The sequence below is a fragment of the Panicum virgatum genome, chromosome 2K (genome assembly GCF_016808335.1).
Source record: "Panicum virgatum strain AP13 chromosome 2K, P.virgatum_v5, whole genome shotgun sequence".
In the NCBI taxonomy this organism is placed as follows: Eukaryota; Viridiplantae; Streptophyta; class Magnoliopsida; order Poales; family Poaceae; genus Panicum; species Panicum virgatum.
The window spans coordinates 49901093-49923782 of NC_053137.1; the positions used below are offsets into that span (position 1 = coordinate 49901093).

Consider the following 22690-nt stretch of genomic DNA (forward strand, 5'->3'; position numbering starts at 1 on the left):
TCTTGGTGTGGGTCTTGCTCGGCACCGGCGTCGGCACTGCAATAGATGGAGGAGCACAGGGCAGGTCCGGCGAGGTGTGCAGATGGAGCAGGCGAACCCAGAGGAAGTTCCATGGTGCGTCAGCCGGCCTCTGCCGTGGTCGCCGCCGTGCACTCTCAGCCTTTGCAAAGAAAAATGGCGCCAAGTTCTTGCCTTGTTCTTGCCTTTTCCCTCCCGCCAGCGCAAGTCCTCCAGCCAAGGCGGCGAAGTCCCTACCAGTACGCCCTGGCCCTTCGATTCGTTCGGGACGCTCGTGATGGTGCGACTGCCAATGTTACCGTCGCTATAGCGACCGCATCTGATCTCGGTCCCGGAGCGGCAGGCACGGCAGGCGCAGCAGCCACCGGCGGCGGCAACCAGCCAGCGCTCGCTAGCTCACGCGGGGCGCGCGTGCGAGGGGCCGCACAACAGCCCAGCTCGTGCACACACGCAGGCAAGGCAAGCAGGCACGTGGCCCAAGCTGCACGAGGAGTAGATTTCAAGGCTCAGTTTGCACTCTCCCTTGCACTCGTTAATTAATTCTCTATCTCCTGATTGAGTCATTTAATTATTAATTGATATTGCTAATTGCTGTTAGCCCTTGCATATCTTAGCTTCTGTTATTTAGCTTTTGTGCTTGGTTAGCTTGCCGACTAAATGATCTTGAGCTTGTGCACGTGACCTATTAAATGTTGAGCTTAATTTATTAGTCTTGCTTGCTTCGCGAAGAGGACTCTTTTACAGTGGGTAGTTCTAGCTCTTTTGGTGACGCTCTTGATTGGCTTTTTGGATAAGCTTTGCTTCCGCTTGTTTTTGAGCTGTGCTCATTGTTAAATCATCACATGCTTGATCAAGTGAAGTTTTCGTGTTAGCTTGTGGCTCGAGTTGTTTGCTTCCGCTTGTGTCGTGCTTTCGGCGCTTCCGCTTCGTGTTGTGTTTGTCTGAGTAGATTGCTTTTTGTGTGTTTCCATTTTGCATCGAGCTTTTCCTAACCGTTTCTAAGGTGAGCTCGTCACGAGTTGGCTTGTGTCACCTTAGCGGTTAGAAGAGAGGTGCGTCGGGTTGAATTCGGGACATAGGTCTTGTTCTCTTGGAGAATTTTTTAAAGGCTCTCATTCACCCCCTCTGATCTCCTGTCCGGTGCTTCGAGATAAAAGACTTTGTAGACTCAATCCGACATATTGATCGTCAGAACGATGAGGACAGCATGCAGAAAGAAGCAAGCTAGCTGTTCACTCAAACGTACAGGAAATCCATACCATACCATACACACAAATTTATTCGTACTACTCGATCCACACGTACTCATGCATGCGTGATCACCATTAGTACATCACAAACGAGCAAATCACAAAATGATGGTCCATGGAGGCCGCTTCTTCTAGGGTGGTAGTGATTGCTTAATTACCCGGCCGGAGCGGTCCTATTCCTCCTCCTCCTCCACTCCAACTGCACGGCGGAGGAGGGCCACGAAGCAGATGAGGTCGTAACCGGCGAATATGAGGACGCCCGCGGCCACGATGAAACGTAGGAGGAGGTCTCCCTCGGCGGTGGCGACGAGGAGGCAGACGAGCCAGATCCTCGCGCAGTGGGTGGCGGCGGTGAACGCCTGCGCGACGAAGGAGAGGGCCAGGCCGGGCTCCTTCTTGGCGGCGGGCTGCCGCCGTAGCGCCAGCACCGCCCCGGCCACGCCGCACCACAGCATGGCGCGCAGGACGGCGAGCCCACCGGCGACCTGCGACGGCGTCATGCTCTGCGCACGGCGTATAGATCAGAGTAGGAAGAGAAAGAAGCGGGAACGACGACGTGTCAACGGATCGGATCCACCATCGTCATCGCATCGCATCACAAATTCACATGGCCTGGCACGCATAGTGAGTAGAGGGAGTTGGTCGCAGTACGTTGAGGTCAAGCGGGTTGCTGGTCAGCCAGTCCATGGCGCAGAGGGAGCCGTTGATGGTCGCCCACTCGCAGATCCGTCCGGACTGAGGCAGCCACGAGGCCCACGACACCACCGTCTTCTTCTTGGTCGTCTTCTGGTCTTCCACACGAGCAAGCAAGGCACGGTGGTCCATCTCGATCAAACAGGTGATGGAGCTGTTCAGATAAAAAGCTACATCTTAGTTTCGGCCGAATGGGGAGGGCAAGAATGGGGAAGGGGAGGAAGAGGGGCATGCTCACCAGCGTCCCGGGCGCGGGGCTGCAGGTGCCTGAGGAACTGGCTCTCCTCGTGCAGTGGGAGATGATGACGACCAGATAAGAAAAAGATGTGCTGGAGAATAGCGAGCTAAGTAAGGGAGGAGACGAGGAGAGAGTGCGACGAGGCAGGGCGGGTGTATATAAAAGGAGATCAGGGAGATGAGATATACTCCGTACCACTGCACGCAGTGGCGGAGGACAAATCAAAGCGAAGGTATGGCTCAGCTAGGCTGATCAAGCTCCAAATCTCAACTTTTTTTTTAGATATAGGATAGATATTGTCCGGCTTCATCTACACAAGGTAGAATCAATCCACTTATTATAAACGAGTAAAAGGTTCCAAACACTCGCAGAAACAAGTCCAAGCGAGTTAAACAAACTGCAACAAATTTCTCTCATGATTAATGGAAATCTAATCGACTCGACAATAACCAACCAAAGTACGCAAAGACTCGAAGTGCTGCTGACAAGGGAGGATGAGGGCGTGCTGATGCTCGCTGCAACATGGCCAATGGTGTAGTCAATACGTTCCTTGAAAAGTACCCGCAAGTATGCTTTTGGTTTACATTTATCAAAAACAACCTCATTCCTAGAAATCCAAATGGTCCAACAAATAGCTGAGGCGGTAGTTAATAGCAACAAATTATGTTTTATACCCCACTTTGCACCATCAATTCAACAGATCGTCCATAGAAGACAGTTGTGATAAACCAAACACTACATGAACTGCACACCCCAAAAACTTCGTGTGAGCACTATTGAAAAACAAATGTTGTATAGACTCGGGAACATAACAATAAGCACATGACTTATCTCCATGCCAATTGCGTCTAATCAGATTGCTGCATGACTAAGAAGCAACAAGGAAACCCCATAACGATTGCTGCATGACTAATTCTACTATATGACATTTCTACAAGGAAACCGTACGTTGCAGTTGCATGAACCAAAGAATTAAATTTAAATTTTGTGACTTATTTCAACTCACACTTTAAAACTTGTTAAGGCTTGATAATACATGAAGGGCCACTTTTTGAAAGAAAGAGAAAGCAAAGAGAAATAGAGAAAGCAAGTAGACTAGGTCAAGTGCGGCGATCGACAAGATGCGAGGCTTGGGACATGCTATGTAAGGTGAGGAACCACTTTGGTTCTCAAATAAAAAAAAAGATGGTGAATGTTTATCGGAATAAAATGAAAAGAGAGAGATAAACATAGTATCGTCACTGCCAAAAAAAAGTATGTGTATAGCCTTCTTTATAGCATGCACCTACTATGCAGGCTGTGTTTAGATGGAGGGAAAAGGGGATGCGAAAAGTCACATCGGACACTGTAGCACTTTTTGTTTGTTTGTGGTAAATATTGTCCTACCATGACCTAACTAGACTCAAAAGATTCGTCTCGCAACGTACATCAAAACTATGCAATTAGTTTTTTTTATTTACCTACATTTAGTACTCCATGTATGTGTTATTTGCTATATTTAATGTTTCGATGTGATTTTGATGTGATGGAAAGTTTGGATGTTGGGGGTTTTTGTGGGATCTAAACACACCTGCAGTAGAAATCAATGTATCCGGCTCAGAGTCACTTTGAAGCCTCGCGTCGCGTCGTCGTGCTTCCCAATAGATGATGAACCACGGAGCAAAGGGACGAGGAGGCTCGTGCCCCAGTCCTTCCATTTCCAGCTCTCGTCCTACGCGGTGGTCGGTGGAGATGCAGGCCTAGATCAATTCAATGCCGAAGTATGTGTGGTTGTGGTGTCGCTGATAAGTAGCGACAGGGACCGGGCGTGCTGCAAATCTGATGGAAGCTGTAAAAGAAACTATAGTATTCTTCAGCTTCTTATCGTATTTAATTTGGATCTCATTTTGTGATGGTATACAACAACAACATAGCCTTTTTCCCCAAGTAAGTTGGGGTAGGCCATTTTGTGATGGTATAGATCGGCTAAAAACCAATATCAAATCCAAACGAAGATTCTTAGTTATAGTCTGTTGCCATTTATCCAGATTCTTATAGGATGATGAATATAATTCTTGTAGTCCGTGTGAGATACCGAGATCCAAACAGGACCCTAATCGTGAAACCAATGTACGCGCACATGCAAAACTAAAGCTAGCTCGCTCTCGTTGTCCGACCCCACGAGAACTTAATTGACCGAGAGAGTGCAAGGGAGTATCAAGCAGGTTTTTTTTGTTACAAATCAAGCAATTAGTGGATAAACACAAATGGGGAACTGCCACCCCGAAGGGGCCATCCTGTCTGTTCGGCTGATATAAATGTAATCAATCTCTATCAATGAAAAGGGTTCCATTCCATTTTCCATCCCTTCTACTTTTTACTTTACGACATTTTTATCACGTTTCTGGTAACAAGCGCGTACACCCTCCCCTTATTGCACCATGGACCTCTCGACACGTACCCATGATGCATGTGCAGTTGTGCAGGGCACGCTGCCAACGCAAGCATCTATTGCCTGCCTGCTGGCTCGTCTCTTGGCAGCGTGTGTGGACCCAGCTGCCCATCCGAGTGCGTCTGCACGGCCCAAGGCTATCCCCAACCGGAGACTCAAATCAATATCCATTTTACAATTTAGGTCATCAACAGGAAAAAAATCACTCCCCAAAATTTTATCTTCTCCAACAGCCTACCCAAAATCTCCGTTACCCATTCCCTCTCTCCCCTCCCTCGCGTTCGACTGCGAGAGGACGCCGGCTCCGCCATGTCTCCTCGCCGCGCCGGCGGCTCCCCGCCGCACCCCACCTCGACGCGGACCCGCCGCACCAGCGGCTCCCCGTCGCGCCCTCGGCTTCCTCGCAGCGCCAGCGCCTCCCTTGCTCTGCTCTCTCTCTCCCATGGCCGACAGCACCAAGGAGCAGAGCCTCCCGGCCAGCCCGCCGCCACGGCCGGTCCCGCCCCGGCACTTGCCGTCTAGGCAGGTCTTGTCCCGCGCTTGCCGCGCCATCGCGACCCGGCCCCACGCGCGCTCTGGCCGCTTCCCCAAGCTCTAGCGCACGACCGGCGGCGGCGGCGAGACACAGCCTCGCCCTTCCCTAGCGCAAGCGTGTGCTCTCGCTCTCCCCACCGGCCGAGGAGGTCCCCGCCGAGCTCCGACCGCCGAGGTCCTCGCCGAGCGCTGAGCCGCTGTGGGCAGGGGAGCTCCGCGCCGCCGTGGGCGGGCAAGCTCCGCGGTCTGTGCGGCGGCGCAGGGCGGGCCAGCGCGTGGTGGCCGGCCGGCGGAGGAGCAGCGACGGCGAGCGGCGGCTTCGAGCAACAGCAGAGGAGCAGCGGCTTCGAGCAGCGGCGGCGAGGACGCAAAGCCGCGGTGGGAGGCGGCCATGGCGGCGCACCGGCGGCCGTCAGCACGCAGACCGGTGGACCCGATGCCTGGGCGGAGACGCAGAAGGGCGAAGAGAGGATGCATTTTTGCGTCGCGCTCCTGCTCGAACCCAAAATGCGTCGCTCGTTTGCCTGCTCCGTTGGAGAACGATTTTGGTACCTAAATGTACTGTGCGCGACGTATTTTGGGTTTGGGTCGCGGGATGCGTCCGCCGTTGGAGACAGCCTAAGGATACGGGCCGAAGCGTGTGTGAGTGTGAACGTCAAAAGTTTACTCCTCTCAAGTTTCTAACCGCCGTAGCCTTCCTCCTAGAAAAATACAGTAGAAAAGAAGACGGCTGCCGTGCGCCGGCCTGGCCGCATACGCATGGTATCCTGCGCGGTACCCTGCGTGCCCTGTTCTGAAATCTGAACATCACAAGAGCGGCCACGCTGTTAACCCAGATCAGTAACGTGGTGACTCAGTTCATCAGCATATATGGGTAGCATTTCATCGCTGTTTCTGATGGTTGAGTAGCCGCTAGCCCACTGCTCACCGCCCCCCCCCCCCCCCCCCCCCCAAAGAAGGTAGCCTCCTCTTTCCTGTCGTTGTGTTTTACTTTGGCATGATCTCAAGCATGTAAAGTGCGTATGCAGTTCTAATCTCATAAGTATTTGCAATGTAGAATATAATGTAATTGATCATATTCATACACTATAATTGTTGAGTTCATGCAAATAAACATGCCAACTACGACGACATAGCTTCAATATCTCTGACTACTATACGGTCACACCACAACCGAGTCCACACAGACGAGTGACAAATTACATACAACCGAGTGACAAATTCATTGCATCATGATTCATGAGCGAGCAAATCACAAATTAATTACGCAATTACTAATAGTCGATTATTCAGCTGATGATCCATGGTCCATGGAGCTCCAGAACGATGAGCTAGTAGGCATCTTCTATAGGTGATGAACTGGCTGCACACGTACGCTTGCTCCCGCGCGCGGCCGGCCCGACTCCTCCTCTCCGATTCCGCGGAGGAGGGCCCGGAAGCTAAGGAGGTCCACCACGGCGAAGAAGATGGCGCAAGCGGCTACGAAGAGACAAAGGAAGAGGAAGTGCGAGTCTTCCTGGGCGGCGACGAGCATGAGGCCCATGAGCCAGGTGGCGATGCAGTGGTCGACGACGGCGGCCGCGAGCCCCACGCAGGCGAGGGCGAGGCGGGCCCGGCGGCGGCCCTTGAACTTGAGCAGCAGCGCCGGGCCGGGCCCCGCTGCGCTGCACCACAGCATGGCGCTCTGGAGGGCGACCGCGCAGGCGGCCAGGTTGGGCGTCAGGCGCTGCCGTGCCGTACGTGCAGGACGGCGGAGCAGGAAGACCGACGTCACGTCAGTCAGCGGATCCATTAACGCGGCGCACGCACACGCACGACGCATGGCTGTGGCCTCGAGAGAAAGGAAGTTTAGTTCATCACATGAAAAGTACCTTGATGGCGTCGCATGTCAGGGGGCGGTCAAAGAAGGATACGAAGGCGAAGTAGAGGCAGCTGTCGAGCGCCCACCATTCGAACTTGGCCGGCGGAGGCGGCGCGACGGCCGCGCCCTTCGTCTTCTGGTCTTCCATCCGGCCAAGCAAGGACACGTCCATCAGGTGCGTGATGGGCGGGGGAGATGACCGTGGAAGATGAGGACGCAGGAGACCGCGGCGAGCTAGCGCGAGTGAGGGAACCAAGCAGAGAGCGCGGTCTGCTGTGGGTAGGGGTGGTAAAGCGTCTAATATTTTGAACTGAAAAATTTAAGGGTCAGATTTTAAAAGAGTCGGACTCTAATCTTATACAATTTTAAACTAAATAATTTAAAGATTTTATTAGTGTGAAGAAACCACTAAAGCCATGGCTCATTACCACCTAGCTGTGGGAGTGGAAGGCCAGGACGGGTGTATAAAAAAGCAGAGTGGGTACGCGTGGCCCGCGTGGACCCCACATCCCAGTGACTGAGTCTGCACTACGTCTATGGGGGCATGGCTATGCATTTCACAAACAATTACTTTTGAGGCGTAATGCGTGTATCGGTATTTTTCCATTAGATGTGGATGAAATGCCGGCATCGACCTTATAGCAAAGAGGATGGCGAGCTAAGGGTTGGTCTTCCACAGCAGCACAGCCATCTCAAATCTGTTCGTATCAGTGGCTTTTTTGGCCACAAAGACCAGGTGGAGCTAGCGCTTCACATCCTTTGCAGTTCCGTCGCTCTCGAGAATATGGAGATCACCCCAAAGTTAGAAATAAGTAACTATCTTGCAGGACAGGACTGTTTGTATGAAGAGCTGCATTACGTTGATGTCCATAGAGTCGCCACTGAATTTGTTTGCAAAGCAGACCATCGCAATGTTGTTAATGTGGTAAGGGTGCCGCCGCCTTCTTGGAAGCCCAGCAAGACGTCCATGGAAGCACGAGGCCCTCGTGATTGCGAGGTGATGCGCTAAAATGGAGAGAGCAAAGCAGACTCGTCTAGAATGTTTATGCTGTGATGACTGTTGAATTCTGTGCATGTGCTCAGTTTAGTTTGTACTTGTTGTCTCAAACAAATGCATTTGCCACATTACTTGGAGCATAGCGGTAATCCTAACTATTTCACGTCAAGCAGGAATGCATAACCATTTTAAAAAAAACATGGTATAGATGCGGATGCTATTGAATTTTGCAGATCAAGATGCGACACTGACAGCCACGTATATTTCGTATTTTGAGGTTGAGGTGTGTTACAGGTATCTTTCCTATTTTGATATGGGTTCCACCTATTTTTCCATACCGATTGGTACCTTTTTCGAGGTATGTTTTACGTTTCAACTTTTTCTAGGGACCTTTTATGTTTCAATCGTCCATTTCAGCCTGATGAACAATCCTTGTTTGTTTCAACTATTGTAGAATTTCTTCATGTGGTTTATTGAATCTTTAGATTTATAATAGTAAACGAGCTACAACGTTTTGCCATTGTCCCTGCACTACAAAGTTGATTGACTGAAACTGATCTTATATTGGATGCACACCCGTTATCTTGCAAAACGTGCATCGGTCCAGAGAAACATGTTCGTCAGGCAGTCAGGCTGTCGGAGACTCGGAGTCTGACACCACTCCTCGGATCATCTCGAGCGTCTCTGCTGGTCACCGGCCGAATGCGCGACCCGGCTACCAGCAAAACCAGGAATATTTTCTTCGCATTGCGTGTCGTCGAAATGTGTGGCCACGAGCGATCCTATTCTCCTTTTGCCTTGCATCCACTTTCGCGTGATGATGCCTTGCGCCAGCGCCATGCATGCATGACAGCGTGACGGCGACACAACCAAGTCAACAAAGCACGAGACTTGCAATCCGGTGGGCGTGGACTGTGAACAAAAGCCGTGGTTACAAGTCACAAAGCTTGCGCTTTCCAGGCTAGCTAGTTTAATAGGGGCCTTGACCTTCGTCGTCGCCGCCGCTGGAGCACACTAGCTGCCTTATTACCCGGGTCGGCGAAGACTTCGGCACGAACCTGCCGGCCAGTGGAGGCAGGCCCGGCTGCAACATAACCTCGGAGCAGCGCATTACATAAGCCCAGGGAGCGTGCGCAGCTGCGTCATCCCGTTCCGAGCTCCACAAGCCATGGCTTCTCGGCAGGTGAGGCGGCGCTCTCGGCCGCGCGGCTGCTGCTCCCTCGCGGCCCTTCTAGCGCTGGCAGCTCTCGCCTCATCACCTGGCCGTCTCGGCGCGGCGGGGGCGGGCGAAGGCGGCAGCGGAGTGAAGTGGCACGTCGTGAGTGTCAGCTCGCTGCTGCCCAGCGAGGTCTGCACGGCCACGGAAGGTAGGCTTCTTGATCTGCCTTGCCTTACTTCTTGAAGGACAAAAAAAGGGAACATGATCCCCCGCTCATCATTTCCGTTCCTTCTGTCACGCATGCAGCGGCTGCGCCAATCAATCCATCTGCACTCAGCGTCGTGCACCGGCACGGCCCGTGCTCGCCGCGGCGGTCCCGCGGCGACCCACCCCCGTCTTACGCTGAGATCCTTGGCCGGGACCGGGAGAGGGTCGCCTCCATACACCGCAAGGCCGGCCGTGCGGCGGCCTCCAAGGGCTCGAACGCGACCCTGCGGGCGCGCTGGGGCAAACCCCTCGGCACCAGCAACTACTTCATCTCGGTCGGCCTCGGGACGCCGGCGAGGGACCTGCGCGTGGAGTTCGACACGGGCAGCGACCAGTCGTGGGTGCAGTGCAAGCCGTGCGGGGACTGCTACGAGCAGCACGACCCGCTCTTCGACCCGGAGGGGTCGTCAACCTACGCCGTCGTATCCTGCGGCGCGCGGGAGTGCCGAGAGTTCGGCTCGCGGAACTGCTCCTCATCATCGGACGGCCAGTGCCGGTACGAGGTTTCGTACGGCGACCAGTCGCGGACCGTGGGCGACCTCGCGCGGGACACGCTGGCGCTGACGCCGACAGCAGCCGTCCCGGGCTTCATGTTCGGCTGCGGCCATCGGGACGCCGGGGTGTTCGGCGAGGTCGACGGGCTCGTCGGCCTCGGCCGCGGGAAGGCGTCCCTGGCCTCGCAGGCGGCGGCCCGGTACGGCGCGGGCTTCTCCTACTGCCTCCCGTCGTCGCCGAGCACCGTGGGGTACCTCACCTTCGGTGGAGCCGCCGCATCCGCGTCAGCGAACGCGCAGTTCACGGCGTTGGTGGCCGGCCAGCACGACGACGCGTCGTTCTACTACCTCAACCTCACCGGCGTAAAGGTCGCCGGGAGGGCGGTCAGGGTCCCCCCGGCCGCGTTCGCGACGGCGGCCGGAATGATAATCGACTCGGGCACGGCGTTCAGCCGCCTCCCGCCGCGCGCCTACGCCGCGCTCCGGTCGTCGTTCCGGCGCGCCATGGGGCGGCGGTACAGGAGGGCGCCCGCCCCGGCGCCCTTTGACACGTGCTACGACCTCGCCGGGCACGAGGCCGTGCGGGTGCCGTCGGTGGCGCTGCTGTTCGGCGACGGCGCCACCGTGGACCTGGACCCCAGCGGCGTGCTGTACGCGTGGGACAGCGTGTCGCAGGCGTGCCTGGCGTTCGCGCCCAACCCCGACGCGGCGTCCCTGGGCGTGCTCGGGAACGTGCAGCAGAGGACGCTCGCCGTGGTCTACGACGTGGGCAACCAGAAGATCGGGTTCGGCGCCAAGGGCTGCGCCTAGTAGTTTATACTTGCATAGATTGTCAGTAGTGGCAGCACTGTGACGCAGCGATGGAAAACGAGCACTATCCTTGATCCGGCCAACTCTGTAGCACTGCCGTGCGTGTCCGGCCACCGCATCTGCTTTGTTGGTGCAATTCTGTGGCCGCTGCTGTATGCCTCTCTCAGGCCGGACGCAAACGACGTCAGGTCCTGTCCCTGTCCGGCTGTCCGTGGCGGCGGCGCCTCCGCCTGAGAAGCGCAAGCGCAACTCCTGCTCGGCGGACGGGCGCACCGCACACGCGGTGGCGAGCGACGACCCCGTGGCCCCTTGAGCGCGTGCACCGCGGGAAGCCAGGAACCGAGCAGCACCGGGGCCCCGCGCACGGGTTCGGGCCGTCGTCGGGCTGCACGGCGGCGGGGAAAGGAGCACAAGGCGGCCCAGCGCGTTTTTTTTTTTTTTGCGTGTGTACTTGTACTGCACGACGGGCATAGCAACTTGCAAGCTCTTAGCCTTTACCCTCAAAAAACAAAAATAGCAAGCTCTTTCGATTTCGGATGCGCTTTTCTTCTGCACTGATCTCAATTCTCAACAGATAAAAAAAATTCCGGGGATAAATCATATCGTACACGATCTTAATGATCATCATGATATCACGTCTCGCCGTCTCGGTTGCGTCGTTCACTAACCCAAAATACCAAATGATGTAGTACGCACACAATACGTAACAGGTTAGTACTAGAAGCTTCGAGCACCTTCCCCACCATCACAATATCCCTCAAGGCGGACCGACTACGAATCTAATCATCTCCATCTCTAGATTATAGAAGGAAAAAAAGGGCGAAAAATTACTGGCCGTCCATTAATACTCCAACGTACGTGTAGCTAGCTAGTCCAAGTAGGACCCTTTGGCGGTTAGGTACAGTTGCTTTTTGTAGCCCGATTTGTTTTGGACAACCGCGGCCTGATTGGCCCAGCCCCAGCCCCTGCCATGGCAACCACGAGCAGGCGCCGCTTTCCCTCCCCCGCGCTGTCCATGTCTGACCTCTGAAGGAACGCGTCAAAGGCTCACGTGATGCTAATCCTATTGTTGTTGCACACGGCTGCGTTCCGGCCGGCACGCGAGCGTAAACTGCACTCGCCTGTCAGGCAGCCGATGGGCACCGGCACGCTCGCGTGTCCGGTCCGTCGTCCCGTTCTAGAAACGCATGCATTGCCGCATCGACATCAGTGCGGTTGCTCGCAATCACCAGGTCGCTGTCGCCGCCTGTCATTTCGAGCTGTCGCGGGTCATGTCGTGGACTCGTGGCGAATGGAGCCGCTCTGCCTGCACTGAGCCAGGGGCTGAGATCCCGCTGCTCGCAGCTCGCGGCCCCGAACGCCGCTCCGGAGTCTTGGAGCCATGTGATGATTTGCTTCCGTCACGATCGCAAGCGCCGGGCGCGGGCCTCTCGCCGCTGGATCCGTGCAGACACGGCGCATCGGCGCTGGTAGAGCCGGCGGGCCGGCGGCCCCGCCAGCGGTGCGCGCACGCTAGCGGCTAGCCCTTTTCCCACTTCGTGGTGCGCGACAAGGAAGAAAGCTACCTCCATCATCGGTCCGGGGCCGGCCGTCGCGCGCACCACTCGCCACCGGCCGGTCGCACGACGGGGGCGGTACGTGGTCGACGTCGACAGCGATTTCGACGGCTCCGAGTGGTGTCATTTTCTCCTCCTCCTACCCGTCCCGATCTAACCAGATCCGGGCGGCGCAAGAGCGAGTGCCGAGTGAGAACGGCCAGGCCGGGGCCGGCAGACTCGCCGTCAGGTGTCAGGTGTGGTGCGGGCAAAGGCGACGCCCGCCTGCCCGCCGCCCGCTTCCAGTGCTTCGCCGGTAGTGGGGCGCCCGCGCGCTCGCTCGCCGCGCCGCCCCGTCTCGTCCGGCCGGCTCGCGCCCTGCTGCTCGTCGCCGACTCGTCGGTCCGTCGTCGCACCGTGGCGCGCGCGGCGGTTGTGCGCGCGTGTGGCGCTTCCACTTCCGGGGCCGTAGACTTTGACGCGGTGCGGGCCACGCCGCACGAACGCGCTGCTGGTCGCGCGGCTAGCCTGGCCAGCGCGCCACCAGCCCAACAGGCCACCACTATATAAGCAAGCAGCGGCGCGCCCGCTTCGTGCCCATCATCCCTCTCAACCGCGCTCTGATCATCACTGATTCATTGGAGTGAGTGGTTAGCGACCGAGCGAGCGCGTGAAAGCAGGTGACCGGCTAGAGAGCATGGCGCCCGCGACGCGGCGCGCTGCTCTGCCCCGTCGCGGCGGCCTGCTGGCGGCCGTGCTCGCGCTCGCGGCTCTGGCGTCTCCTGCCCGTCTCGCCGCGGCGGCGGATCGGAGCAGCGGCGCCCCCGACTGGCACGTCGTGCGCGTCAGCTCGCTGCTGCCGAGCGCCGTCTGCACGGCCGCGGGCGCGAGAGGTAGGGTTGGTCTGGTCCGATTTTTTCGTGCGCTGTCCCGATTGCGTTTTCGGTGTTGAGTGTTGCCAAAACCTCTCTCTCTCGCCTAAATCCAAAGATTGGTAGGTTAGCAGCGGGATGATGCATGGAATGAAAGAAAACAATAAAAAAAACAGGCTAGATACGAGGACGCTTATCAGTTACACATCGGTGCTATTTTCCTGCTCCTAGTACAAAAGATTAACATACAGTAGTTTTTTTTTGAATCGCTAAATTTTGATACCAGGGTATCTTACGACGGTAAGGTACTAAACTGTATTGGTCCCATGTTGACTGTTTTTAAGCTGGATTAGTGGTCGACTTAGGATGTTTTTGCGTGGCTATATGGTCTCTGTTCCAAGGAAAGACGTCAGGTATAAATGTTGTACTGTGGAATAGCAATCCTACACGGAATTCCTACTCTGCGTCCTATAGAGACTAGTTAGTGAATCTAGCTAGTACGCAGGCCATACAGTTAATAGCAGATAGCAGTACGAAGGCATTTTGACAAGCTGTCTGTATGGAACCTTTGCATTGCATTGGCGTTGCACTAACACTAGTCCACTACCCACCGCTGTTAGGTACGCTAATAGTAAAAGGGAATGCACCACGAGGCGACAAACAGTCGCGCAGGGGAATTTCTTGATGTGACCAGCCAACCGTAGAACATGCATGCACTCCCAAGAAATTTCAGCCACACGAATTTCAGCCTCGTTAGCTGAAACAATGATGATGATGCCCCTGATAAGCACCCAAACGTATCTTGTAACAGCTCAAAAAAAAATTCTCATCTGATGAAATGCACGATTGGGATACAAAAATACCGGACCAGAAACGTATTCAGACGCCACCCAGAAACCAGCTAATTTTGTCGTTCGTGGTATCTCGCAGCAGCAGCAGCGTCCAACTCGTCGTCGTCCCTGGGCGTCGTGCACCGGCACGGGCCGTGCTCCCCGCTGCTGGCTCGGGCCGGCGGCGCGCCGTCCCACGCGGAGATCCTGGAGCGGGACCAGGACAGGGTGGACTCCATCCACCGCAGGGCCGCCGGCGCCGCGTCGGCGGCGGCGGCCGACGCGGCCCGCGCCTCCAAGGGCGTGTCCCTGCCGGCGCGCAGGGGCGTGTCCCTCGGCACGGGCAACTACATCGTCTCGGTCGGGCTCGGCACGCCCAGGCGGGACTTCTCGGTGGTGTTCGACACCGGCAGCGACCTGTCGTGGGTGCAGTGCAGGCCCTGCAACGGCTGCTACGAGCAGCAGGACCCGCTCTTCGACCCCGCGCAGTCGTCCACGTACGCCGCCGTGCCCTGCGGCGACCCGCAGTGCCGCGGGCTCGACTCGTGGACCTGCACGTCGGGCAGCAGGTGCCGCTACGAGGTCGTCTACGGCGACCAGTCGCAGACCGACGGCAACCTCGTGCGCGACACGCTTGCGCTGGGGCCGTCCGGCGCGCTCCAGGGGTTCGTCTTCGGGTGCGGCGACGACGACTCCGGGCTGTTCGGCAGGGCCGACGGGCTCGTCGGCCTCGGCCGCAACAGGGTCTCGCTGGCCTCGCAGGCGGCGGCCAAGTACGGCGCGGGGTTCTCCTACTGCCTGCCCTCGTCGTCGAGCGCCGCGGGGTACCTGTCCATCGGCGGCGCCGCGCCGCCCAACGCGCAGTTCACGGCGATGGTGGCCCGCGGCGACACGCCGTCGTTCTACTACCTGAACCTCGTCGGCATCAAGGTGGCCGGCCGGACGGTCGGGGTCCCCGAGGCCGTGTTCAGGGCGCCCGGCACGGTGATCGACTCGGGCACCGTCATCACCCGCCTCCCGGACACCGCCTACAGGGCGCTCCGGAGGGCGTTCGCGCGCTTCATGCGCAAGTACAAGCGGGCGCCGGCGCTGTCCATCCTCGACACGTGCTACGACTTCACGGGGTACACGACGGTGCAGATCCCGTCGGTGGCGCTGGTGTTCTCCGGCGGCGCTACCGTGAGCCTCGACTTCAGCGGGGTGCTGTACGTGTCCAAGGTGTCGCAGGCGTGCCTGGCGTTCGCGTCCAACGGCGACGACACCAGCATCGGCATCCTCGGGAACACGCAGCAGAAGACGTTCGCCGTCGTCTACGACGTGACCAGCCAGAAGATCGGGTTCGGCGCCAAGGGCTGCGCCTGATCGAGCGAGGAGTTCGCTACTCTTCTCTAGTCAGAATCACCGGGGCGCACGGTCGCCGTCGGTGATTTGATAGCACGGTTCATACACGATGCAGGGCAAATCGATGATCACGAGATGTTATGTAGTGTAATGCGATACTGAATGGAAATAAGCATCATCAAGCCGGAAAACATGCACAAAATCGCGTGTGTTCTCCTTCCTTCCCTTGCTCCCCATCTCTTGATCGTCCCTATAAACTTGCTGCCCCCAAATGATCCAGCTCCATCAGGCGTCAGCAAGCACGCATCGATCTGGACCCAAACACAAAAAATTCATCCTCGCACCAATAATCTGGCCATCTCGCCGCAATGAAGGTGCTAAAAAGCCTCGCTTCATGGTGCCTGCGCTGCCTCCTCTGCGCGACGACCGGGTCCTCCTTCACCGTCGTGACGCCTTCCGCCGCCGCGGCCACTCCGAGGAGCTCCCTCGAGGCCATGCTGGAGACGATAAGGAAGCGCGACGTGGAGGCGGAGGATGCCGTGCCTTTCCTCCCGCCGCTGCCGGCGCGGCCGCGATGCCGCGGCCGCCCGCCCACTCCGACACCAAGACGACGGTCGCTGCCTCCTGGGTTCAAGCTTGGAAATGGTGAGGAGGGCCTAGGTGCGGGTACCGCGCCAGTTGACGAGGCAGCAGCCGTCGTCACGGGCGGCCCCACCATCTCCACGGACGGGGCGGCCGCCGACGTCGTCCACCCCGCCGTCAAGATCGCCGTCGACGATCCCTGGTCGCGGAACTCTGAGCCTCCGCGCGTGCGCGCCGAGGGCAACCGCGAGATGTCCGGCACCGAGCTGGAGCCTGCCCGTGGCAGGTGGTGGAGGTGCTTTTGATGCGCGCCCTGCTTGCTACGCGCTCGGCGGCGGCCACAGAGCCTGCACTGCTCACTGCTGCACGTCAAAGCAGAGCCAGTTGACCTGCACTCTGCAGTGAAGCACCCGAGGCTCGTCCAAATTGAGTTGCGACGAGAAACATTTGAAGAAATTATAGGCGAATAAATAGCATTAGTTCTGATAATTCTGTCAGAAGTTCAGTAAACGTTTTGCATTATTTTAGCCGCAGACCGGTTTATTCTTGTACACTGAAAACACGTAGTGACACAGAGACCCTGGCACGCTCATCCGCGCGCGGCGTGCATCAGCCAAACCGCGCGCGCACCAGAGACATCCAGCCAAGCTAAGCTACGCCTACGGCACGCCGTGGCGGTTGATGACGTCCGCGGACGCATCCCCGCGGCGCCCGGCGTCGTCCTTCCCTGCTGTCCCCAGTTCTCGCTGCGGCAGCGGCTCGACGTCGTCGCGGCCCTTCGGCCTCGCCACGGGGACGGCGGTGCCCGGGACGGTGGGCGCGTCGGTGCCGGAGCCGCCGTGGGGCACGTCGGAGACCGGGAGGTGGCCCTGCGCGCCGTAGCCGCGCATCTTGTAGTCCTCCAGGCCCTCGTACCGCACGTACGGGCTCGTCTCCGTCGGCAGCTGCACCGCGTCGCCCTCGTCGGCGGCCCGGCGCTCCCGCCGCTCCTTGGCCGCCTCCATCGCCGTCGGCTGCTGCTCTGCTGGCTCGATCCGCTGCGAGCTTGTTTCCTCTCTCCTCACTGTCACTCCTGTGGATTGGGTTGCTCGATCGATCGATCGACCGCTTCGTTGTGATCCCAACACGGCAACACGGCGGAGTCGCGCCACGATTTATAACGCGTCCGTCACGTGAGTTAGGAACCTCGTCACGTGAGTTAGGAGCCTAGAGCTGCGCGCCACGGCCACCTCGCGAGTTCACGGAGCGACGTGGCGAGCGGGGTGGTGCGCCCCTTGCACACGTGCCCTGCGCCGATCGGGACACGGCGCGTAGTCGCATCCGCTCGGGTCTGGGTCTCTGGGAAGACCGGAAGAGCGCCTTGCCATCACTCCAGCAGCATCACTGCACCAGGCAGAAAAAGATGAACAGCGTTGCCAGATGTTACGCGTCACAAGTTATGTGAAAGCTTGAATGATCTGTTCAGCACTTTCGACAGGGTCAGCTGAGAGCAGTGGTGAACGGTTGATCGCCTAGCTTGTTCCAAGTTGTTTGAATGGCACATATAAAAAAAAAAAGTTGTTCGAATGGTTGAACACCTAGCTTGTTCCGAGTTGTTGCCGCTTGCTCCAAGCTGTTAGTGTCGAAGCTCCGTGACAGTCGTCACAATGCTATGCCATAATTACCGGTGGTAGCACGGACAAAATGCATTGACAAAGCCTAGGCTCCACCTGCTCAGTAACAAAGGAGCTTACGCAGAGACAAACATAAAACTTCCTCAGCAACTGCAGCTCAGCACCAGATTTGTGACCGCAAAAGACAATGCAGAATACAGAAATATCTAGCATATAGAATTTAAGTGATAGCAATAAACTGTTTGACAAGGTACCACAGGTACCAGCTTAACCACACTCGTAGCTAGCTTACACAAAACCAATAACGTGCCAAAAGCATCGAACAGTAGTCAGATTAAGCTACGACAGATAACTAAGGATAAACCGCAGACGCTTAGTCGACCTCCTCCATCTTGCTCTCGCCAGCGTCATCCTCCAGTGGAGGCATCTCAGCATCTGCTTCAGCAGACTCGTCCTCGTCAATGCTCAGGCCGAGCTTGAGCATGCGGTGGATCCTGGTGCCGAAGGTGTTGGGGTCGTCCAGGCTGAAGCCGGAGGTGAGAAGTGCAGTCTCGAAGAGCAGCATCACCAGGTCCTTCACTGACTTGTCGTTCTTGTCGGCCTCAGCACGCTTGCGGAGCTCGTCCATAATGGCATTCTCCGGGTTGATCTCCATGGTCTTCTTGCTCGACATGTAGCCCGCCATGCTCGAGTCCCTCAAGGCCTGCGCCTTCATGATCCTCTCCATGTTGGCAGTCCAGCCGTACTCGCCAGTTACAAGGCAGCACGGTGAGTCCACAACACGGTCAGAGACCACCACCTTCTCAACCTTGTCGCCCAGAACCTCCTTGATGACCTTGCAGAGCCCCTCAAACTTCTCCTTCAGCTCCTCCTTCCTCTTCTTCTCATCCTCAGTCTCATCAAGCTTCAGGCCCTCCTTGGTGGCAGAGACAAGCTTCTTGCCCTCAAACTCCTTCAGCTGACCAACAGCATACTCATCGATGGTATCAACCATGTAAAGGACCTCGTAGCCCCTCTTCTTCAGCTTCTCCAGGAAGGGAGAGTTCTCCACAGCCTTCTTGCTCTCACCAGTGATGTAGTAGATGTCATTCTGTCCCTCCTTCATCCTGGTGACGTAGTCCTTCAGGCTGGTCAGCTCATCACCACTCTTGGTGGAGTGGTACCTCAGGAGCTCAGCAATCTTGTTCCTGTTCTGGGAGTCCTCGTGGATGCCAAGCTTCAGGTTCTTGGAGAAGGCCTCGTAGAACTTGTTGTAGTCCTCCTTGTTCTCAGCAATCTCAAAGAAGAGCTCAACACACTTCTTCACGAGGTTCTTGCGGATAACCTTCAAGATCTTGTTCTGCTGGAGCGTCTCTCGTGAGATGTTGAGGGGAAGGTCCTCAGAGTCAACAATACCCTTCACAAAGCTCAGCCACTCAGGGATCAGCTCCTCACAGTTGTCCATGATGAACACACGGCGCACATAGAGCTTGATGTTGTTCTGCTTCTTCCTGGTGTCAAACAGATCAAAGGGGGCCCTCTTAGGAACAAAGAGGACAGCCTTGAACTCCAGCTGACCCTCCACGGAAAAGTGCTTCACAGCCAGATGCTCCTCCCAGTCATTTGTCAAGCTCTTGTAGAAGGCAGCGTACTCCTCCTTTGTGATCTCTTCTGGCTTCCTCATCCAGATAGGCTTCTGCTTGTTGATCAATGACCACTCATGAGAAACCTCCTTGATCTTCTTCTTCTTCTTTTCCTTCTCTTCCTTCTCCTCATCAACATCCTCGACCTTGCCCTCCTCAGTATCCTTCTTCTCTTCCTCATCCTCATCATCAGAAATTTCCTTCTCAGTTGTCTTCTCAGTCCACAGGGAGATGGGGTAACTGATGAACTCAGAGTGCTTCTTGACCAGATCCTTGAGGCGGCGCTCCTCAAGATATTCCAACTGCGAGTAAACAGTTCAATGATGAGTTCAATTAACACAGGAAGGATATGCAACCACATTATTACACCGAACAAGCGAGCATATTACTGATTCATTCAGTGGGAAAATTGGATCATGTGGTTTGCACTGTCATGCATTTTGAAAAACTACAATACGCACAAAAATTAGCATATCCCAAAATCTAAGACACCTCAGCATCGATGTTCAATTCAGCACAATGCATACTAAATCTTACAAAGGCTATACAAAGAGTACAATCATATTATTCATTCATAGTGTAATCACTAACCATACAACTACATTTCACTGTACTATAAACATTGACACAAGAAAAAATGTGTACAAAAATAAATGAAAGCACAAAATAGTGTTCAGAAAAAATGGTGGCTCTCATGAGATGTGTTAGATGTCAAGTTTACCACAACACACAGCCTGTTCGGCTTGCTGGAACTGGCTGGGCTGGAGGAGATGGTTCCAGTCCAGCCATTTCCAACCAGCCAGCCGCGGTGGCCAGGGAGGAGACTGCGCTCACGCCGACTAGGACGCCGACTAGGACGCGCACACAGATTGCATACTAAACCAAACTGGGATATTACTTCATGTCAAGACAGTGATATTTCATAGTTTTAAGAAACATAAACATCAGCCTTACAAACCATGCTGAATTTATTCCGCAAAGGTAAGTACTAGAATGAAGAGTAGGACACTGTAACAATTAACAAATCCTATGATTATTTCAATAGGTGGAGATCACATGAGCAATAGGTATCGTGATAAACCTTCATCGAATACTAAGCTTGCACGTAGCTAAGTTATTGCAAAACTGATAATCAAAGGGCAACAGATTGGAGCAATTTTCCCAATATGATTATTAAACAAGTCACGGGTAATCAATCTAGAGTTCCAAGTCATGGGTAATCAATCTAGAGTTCCAAATGTAAATGAATCTACTAGCAATTAAACAAGTCAACAGTCAACACAGCTGCAGATCACAAACAACTCGAGACCATTTGACTCACTAATGACAAAGGAATAATCGTCACTCAAACAGCATACCTGGTCGTCCTTGAGGAAGAGCGTGATCTTAGTACCCCTGCCAAGCTGCTCCCCGGACGTGTCACGGGTAACAGTGAACGATCCGCCGGCCTGGGACTCCCACACGTACTGCTCGTCGTCGTTGTGCTTGGTGGTCACAACCACCCTCTCAGCAACGAGGTAGGCGGAGTAGAAACCAACACCGAACTGCCCAATCATGGACACGTCCGCGCCGGCGGCAAGGGCCTCCATGAACTCCTTGGTACCGGACCTGGCGATGGTCCCGAGGTTGTTGACGAGGTCGGACTTGGTCATGCCGATGCCGCTGTCGATGATGGAGAGCGTGTTGCTGGCCTTGTCGGGGACAATGTGGATGAACAGCTCCGGCTGCGCATCGAGCTTGCTCTTGTCAGTGAGGCTCTCGAACCTGATTTTGTCCAACGCCTGCAAAAATCAAACAAAACCGCAACAATTTAGACCCCAATCTCACAAATACATCGACATCGGAAACGTAGCCACTCGCCTTTCGGTTGCTATTTGCTAAGAATAATTTCAAATCTCGGAGAAGCGTAGATTTGATTGAGTAATGATAAATCCGTGAGATCACAAAATATTTAAGGATCAACGCGTGCGCCAGTAAAACGAAGGGATGCACACAGATTTGAGATGCGAGGGGATGTTAAGAGATGGATTCGGGGTACTTACATCGGAAGAGTTGGAGATGAGCTCGCGGAGGAAGATCTCCTTGTTGGAGTAGAAGGTATTGATGATGAGGGAGAGCAGCTGGTTGATCTCGGCCTGGAAGGCGAAGGTCTCCGTCTCCGTCGCCATGGCGGCCTGATTCCTGAGCTCTGAAGCTTGCAGGAGGCGGCTAGGGTTGGAGGGGGCTTTCGGGTCGCGAGAGATGGCGAGGCGCAGGGTGGGGAAATATTTATGCGGTGGTGCGCTTCTGGAACGTTCCACATGGGCCTAGAAGCTGTCGGGACCGGATCATTTTGACTAGCAGCTGCAGGAGAGGATGGTTGCCATTTGGGCCTTGGTGGGCCTCTATGTGGCTCCTCAAATCTGAAGACTCGCGGTTTTTATATTTTTCAATTTCGTTTTTTACAAAAATATATTTTCGTTTTAAAAATTTAAAAATATATACCCGGCCGCCCGCGCCGGGCGGCCGGCACCCGGCCGCCCCGCTGCGGGGCAGCAGGGGGTTTTATGTAAAAAGTTTTATAAAAAATTGCACGCCGGTCCCGAAGGACCGGCCGCCCGGCAGCGGGGTAACCGGCTCCCTAGGCCGCTGGCAGCTCGGCGGCCGGCCCTGTGCGTTGTGACGTATGCGACGCTGGGTGCGCGCGATTCAGCTTTCCCGGGCGCGGCGACAGCGACGCCCGATCGATCGGCGATCGGAGGCGTGGACGTCGCCTTTGCTTCTCGGGGGGAGATCTGAAATCTGACGCAGATGCGACCGCCTCCACTGAACTCTGTCGTCACTTGTCAATCGACAGGAACCGGCTGCAGAGCTGCTCGCGCATCCATGCTAGTGCTTGCAGCGTGCAGTGTGCTAGCAGCTTTGCTACACCCATCTTGCACGCATGCTATGATGTGCAACAATGGTCTTAGTTTAGTTCCCGATCTAAAATTTTTGAAATGGATTTTTTTACATTTAAAATATTAAACATAGTCTAATTACAAAATTAATTACAGAACTCGTCCGTAAACTTCGAGATGAATTTTTTAAGACTAATTAATCCGTCATTAGCACATGGCTACTGTAGCAGTAACTGTAGCAATTTAGTGTCTAATTATGGTCTAGTTAGGCTTGTTAGATTCGTCTCGTGATTTACAAGCAAATTATGCAATTAGTTTTTTATTTCGTCTAGATTTAATACTCCTTACATGGGAGATTTTTTTTCGATGTGACATTTTTAAGTGTAAAATTTACGGAAACTAAAACAGGCGAATCTCTCACACGCACACACTGGCACACTGCATGCTGCTAGCAGCCTAGCACTAGCATGGATGCGCGAGCAGCTCTGCAGCCGGTTCCTGTCGATTGACAAGTGACAACAGAGTTCAGTGGAGGCAGCCGCATCTGCATCAGATTTCAGATCTACCCCAGAAGCAAAGGCGTCGTCCACGCCTCCGATCGCCGATCGATCGGGCGTCGCTGTCGCCGTGCCCGGGAAAGCTGAATCGCGCGCGCCCAGCGTCG

General features: G+C 55.4%; 5 protein-coding genes across 6 annotated transcripts; 2 read left to right on the forward strand and 3 right to left on the reverse strand.

Annotated features, from left to right (window-relative positions):
• Positions 1 to 1230: 1230 nt before the first annotated feature.
• Positions 1231 to 2333, reverse strand: LOC120696106. The gene is made up of 3 exons (XM_039979255.1): positions 2200 to 2333; positions 1920 to 2115; positions 1231 to 1771 (listed from the first exon to the last, which is right to left on the reverse strand). The coding sequence occupies exons 2-3, from the start codon at positions 2091 to 2093 to the stop codon at positions 1442 to 1444; spliced, it is 504 nt and encodes a 167-aa protein (XP_039835189.1). The 5' UTR covers positions 2094 to 2115; positions 2200 to 2333; the 3' UTR covers positions 1231 to 1441.
• Positions 2334 to 9184: 6851 nt separating this feature from the next.
• LOC120696107 (aspartyl protease family protein At5g10770-like) lies at positions 9185 to 10835 on the forward strand. The gene is made up of 2 exons (XM_039979257.1): positions 9185 to 9389; positions 9488 to 10835. The coding sequence occupies exons 1-2, from the start codon at positions 9191 to 9193 to the stop codon at positions 10750 to 10752; spliced, it is 1464 nt and encodes a 487-aa protein (XP_039835191.1). The 5' UTR covers positions 9185 to 9190; the 3' UTR covers positions 10753 to 10835.
• Positions 10836 to 12882: 2047 nt separating this feature from the next.
• On the forward strand, positions 12883 to 15532 carry LOC120682694 (aspartyl protease family protein At5g10770-like). Of its 2 annotated transcripts, none has more exons than XM_039964694.1 (2): positions 12883 to 13180; positions 14090 to 15532. In XM_039964694.1, exons 1-2 carry the CDS (start codon positions 12985 to 12987, stop codon positions 15349 to 15351), a joined length of 1458 nt encoding a protein of 485 aa, XP_039820628.1. In that variant the 5' UTR covers positions 12883 to 12984; the 3' UTR covers positions 15352 to 15532. The 2 variants fall into 2 exon arrangements, with proteins under 2 accessions (XP_039820628.1, XP_039820634.1); XM_039964700.1 differs by having other exon boundaries at positions 12886 to 13180; positions 14093 to 15532.
• An 844-nt stretch (positions 15533 to 16376) lies between these two features.
• Positions 16377 to 17025, reverse strand: LOC120696108. Its single transcript, XM_039979258.1, has one exon. The coding sequence runs from the start codon at positions 16914 to 16916 to the stop codon at positions 16572 to 16574; it is 345 nt and encodes a 114-aa protein (XP_039835192.1). The 5' UTR covers positions 16917 to 17025; the 3' UTR covers positions 16377 to 16571.
• Positions 17026 to 17717: 692 nt separating this feature from the next.
• On the reverse strand, positions 17718 to 21521 carry LOC120682707 (heat shock protein 81-1-like). Its single transcript, XM_039964706.1, has 3 exons — positions 21190 to 21521; positions 20506 to 20928; positions 17718 to 19449 (listed from the first exon to the last, which is right to left on the reverse strand). The coding sequence occupies exons 1-3, from the start codon at positions 21313 to 21315 to the stop codon at positions 17899 to 17901; spliced, it is 2100 nt and encodes a 699-aa protein (XP_039820640.1). The 5' UTR covers positions 21316 to 21521; the 3' UTR covers positions 17718 to 17898.
• Positions 21522 to 22690: the final 1169 nt, after the last annotated feature.

What these genes read in the sequence shown, in the direction of transcription:
- LOC120696108 (XM_039979258.1), bottom strand. Translation starts at nt 16,916, where the DNA reads ATGGAGGCGGCCAAGGAGCGGCGGGAGCGCCGGGCCGCCGACGAGGGC.
- LOC120682707 (XM_039964706.1), bottom strand. Translation starts at nt 21,315, where the DNA reads ATGGCGACGGAGACGGAGACCTTCGCCTTCCAGGCCGAGATCAACCAG. An exon ending in TCATCTCCAACTCTTCCGAT is followed by an intron (nt 20,929 to 21,189) that starts GTAAGTACCCCG and finishes TGATTTTTGCAG; the next exon opens with GCGTTGGACAAAATCAGGTT. An exon ending in TCTTCCTCAAGGACGACCAG is followed by an intron (nt 19,450 to 20,505) that starts GTATGCTGTTTG and finishes GTTTACTCGCAG; the next exon opens with TTGGAATATCTTGAGGAGCG.
- LOC120696106 (XM_039979255.1), bottom strand. Translation starts at nt 2,093, where the DNA reads ATGGACCACCGTGCCTTGCTTGCTCGTGTGGAAGACCAGAAGACGACC. An exon ending in GCAACCCGCTTGACCTCAAC is followed by an intron (nt 1,772 to 1,919) that starts GTACTGCGACCA and finishes CGCCGTGCGCAG; the next exon opens with AGCATGACGCCGTCGCAGGT.
- LOC120682694 (XM_039964694.1), top strand. Translation starts at nt 12,985, where the DNA reads ATGGCGCCCGCGACGCGGCGCGCTGCTCTGCCCCGTCGCGGCGGCCTG. An exon ending in CACGGCCGCGGGCGCGAGAG is followed by an intron (nt 13,181 to 14,089) that starts GTAGGGTTGGTC and finishes GGTATCTCGCAG; the next exon opens with CAGCAGCAGCGTCCAACTCG.
- LOC120696107 (XM_039979257.1), top strand. Translation starts at nt 9,191, where the DNA reads ATGGCTTCTCGGCAGGTGAGGCGGCGCTCTCGGCCGCGCGGCTGCTGC. An exon ending in GGTCTGCACGGCCACGGAAG is followed by an intron (nt 9,390 to 9,487) that starts GTAGGCTTCTTG and finishes TCACGCATGCAG; the next exon opens with CGGCTGCGCCAATCAATCCA.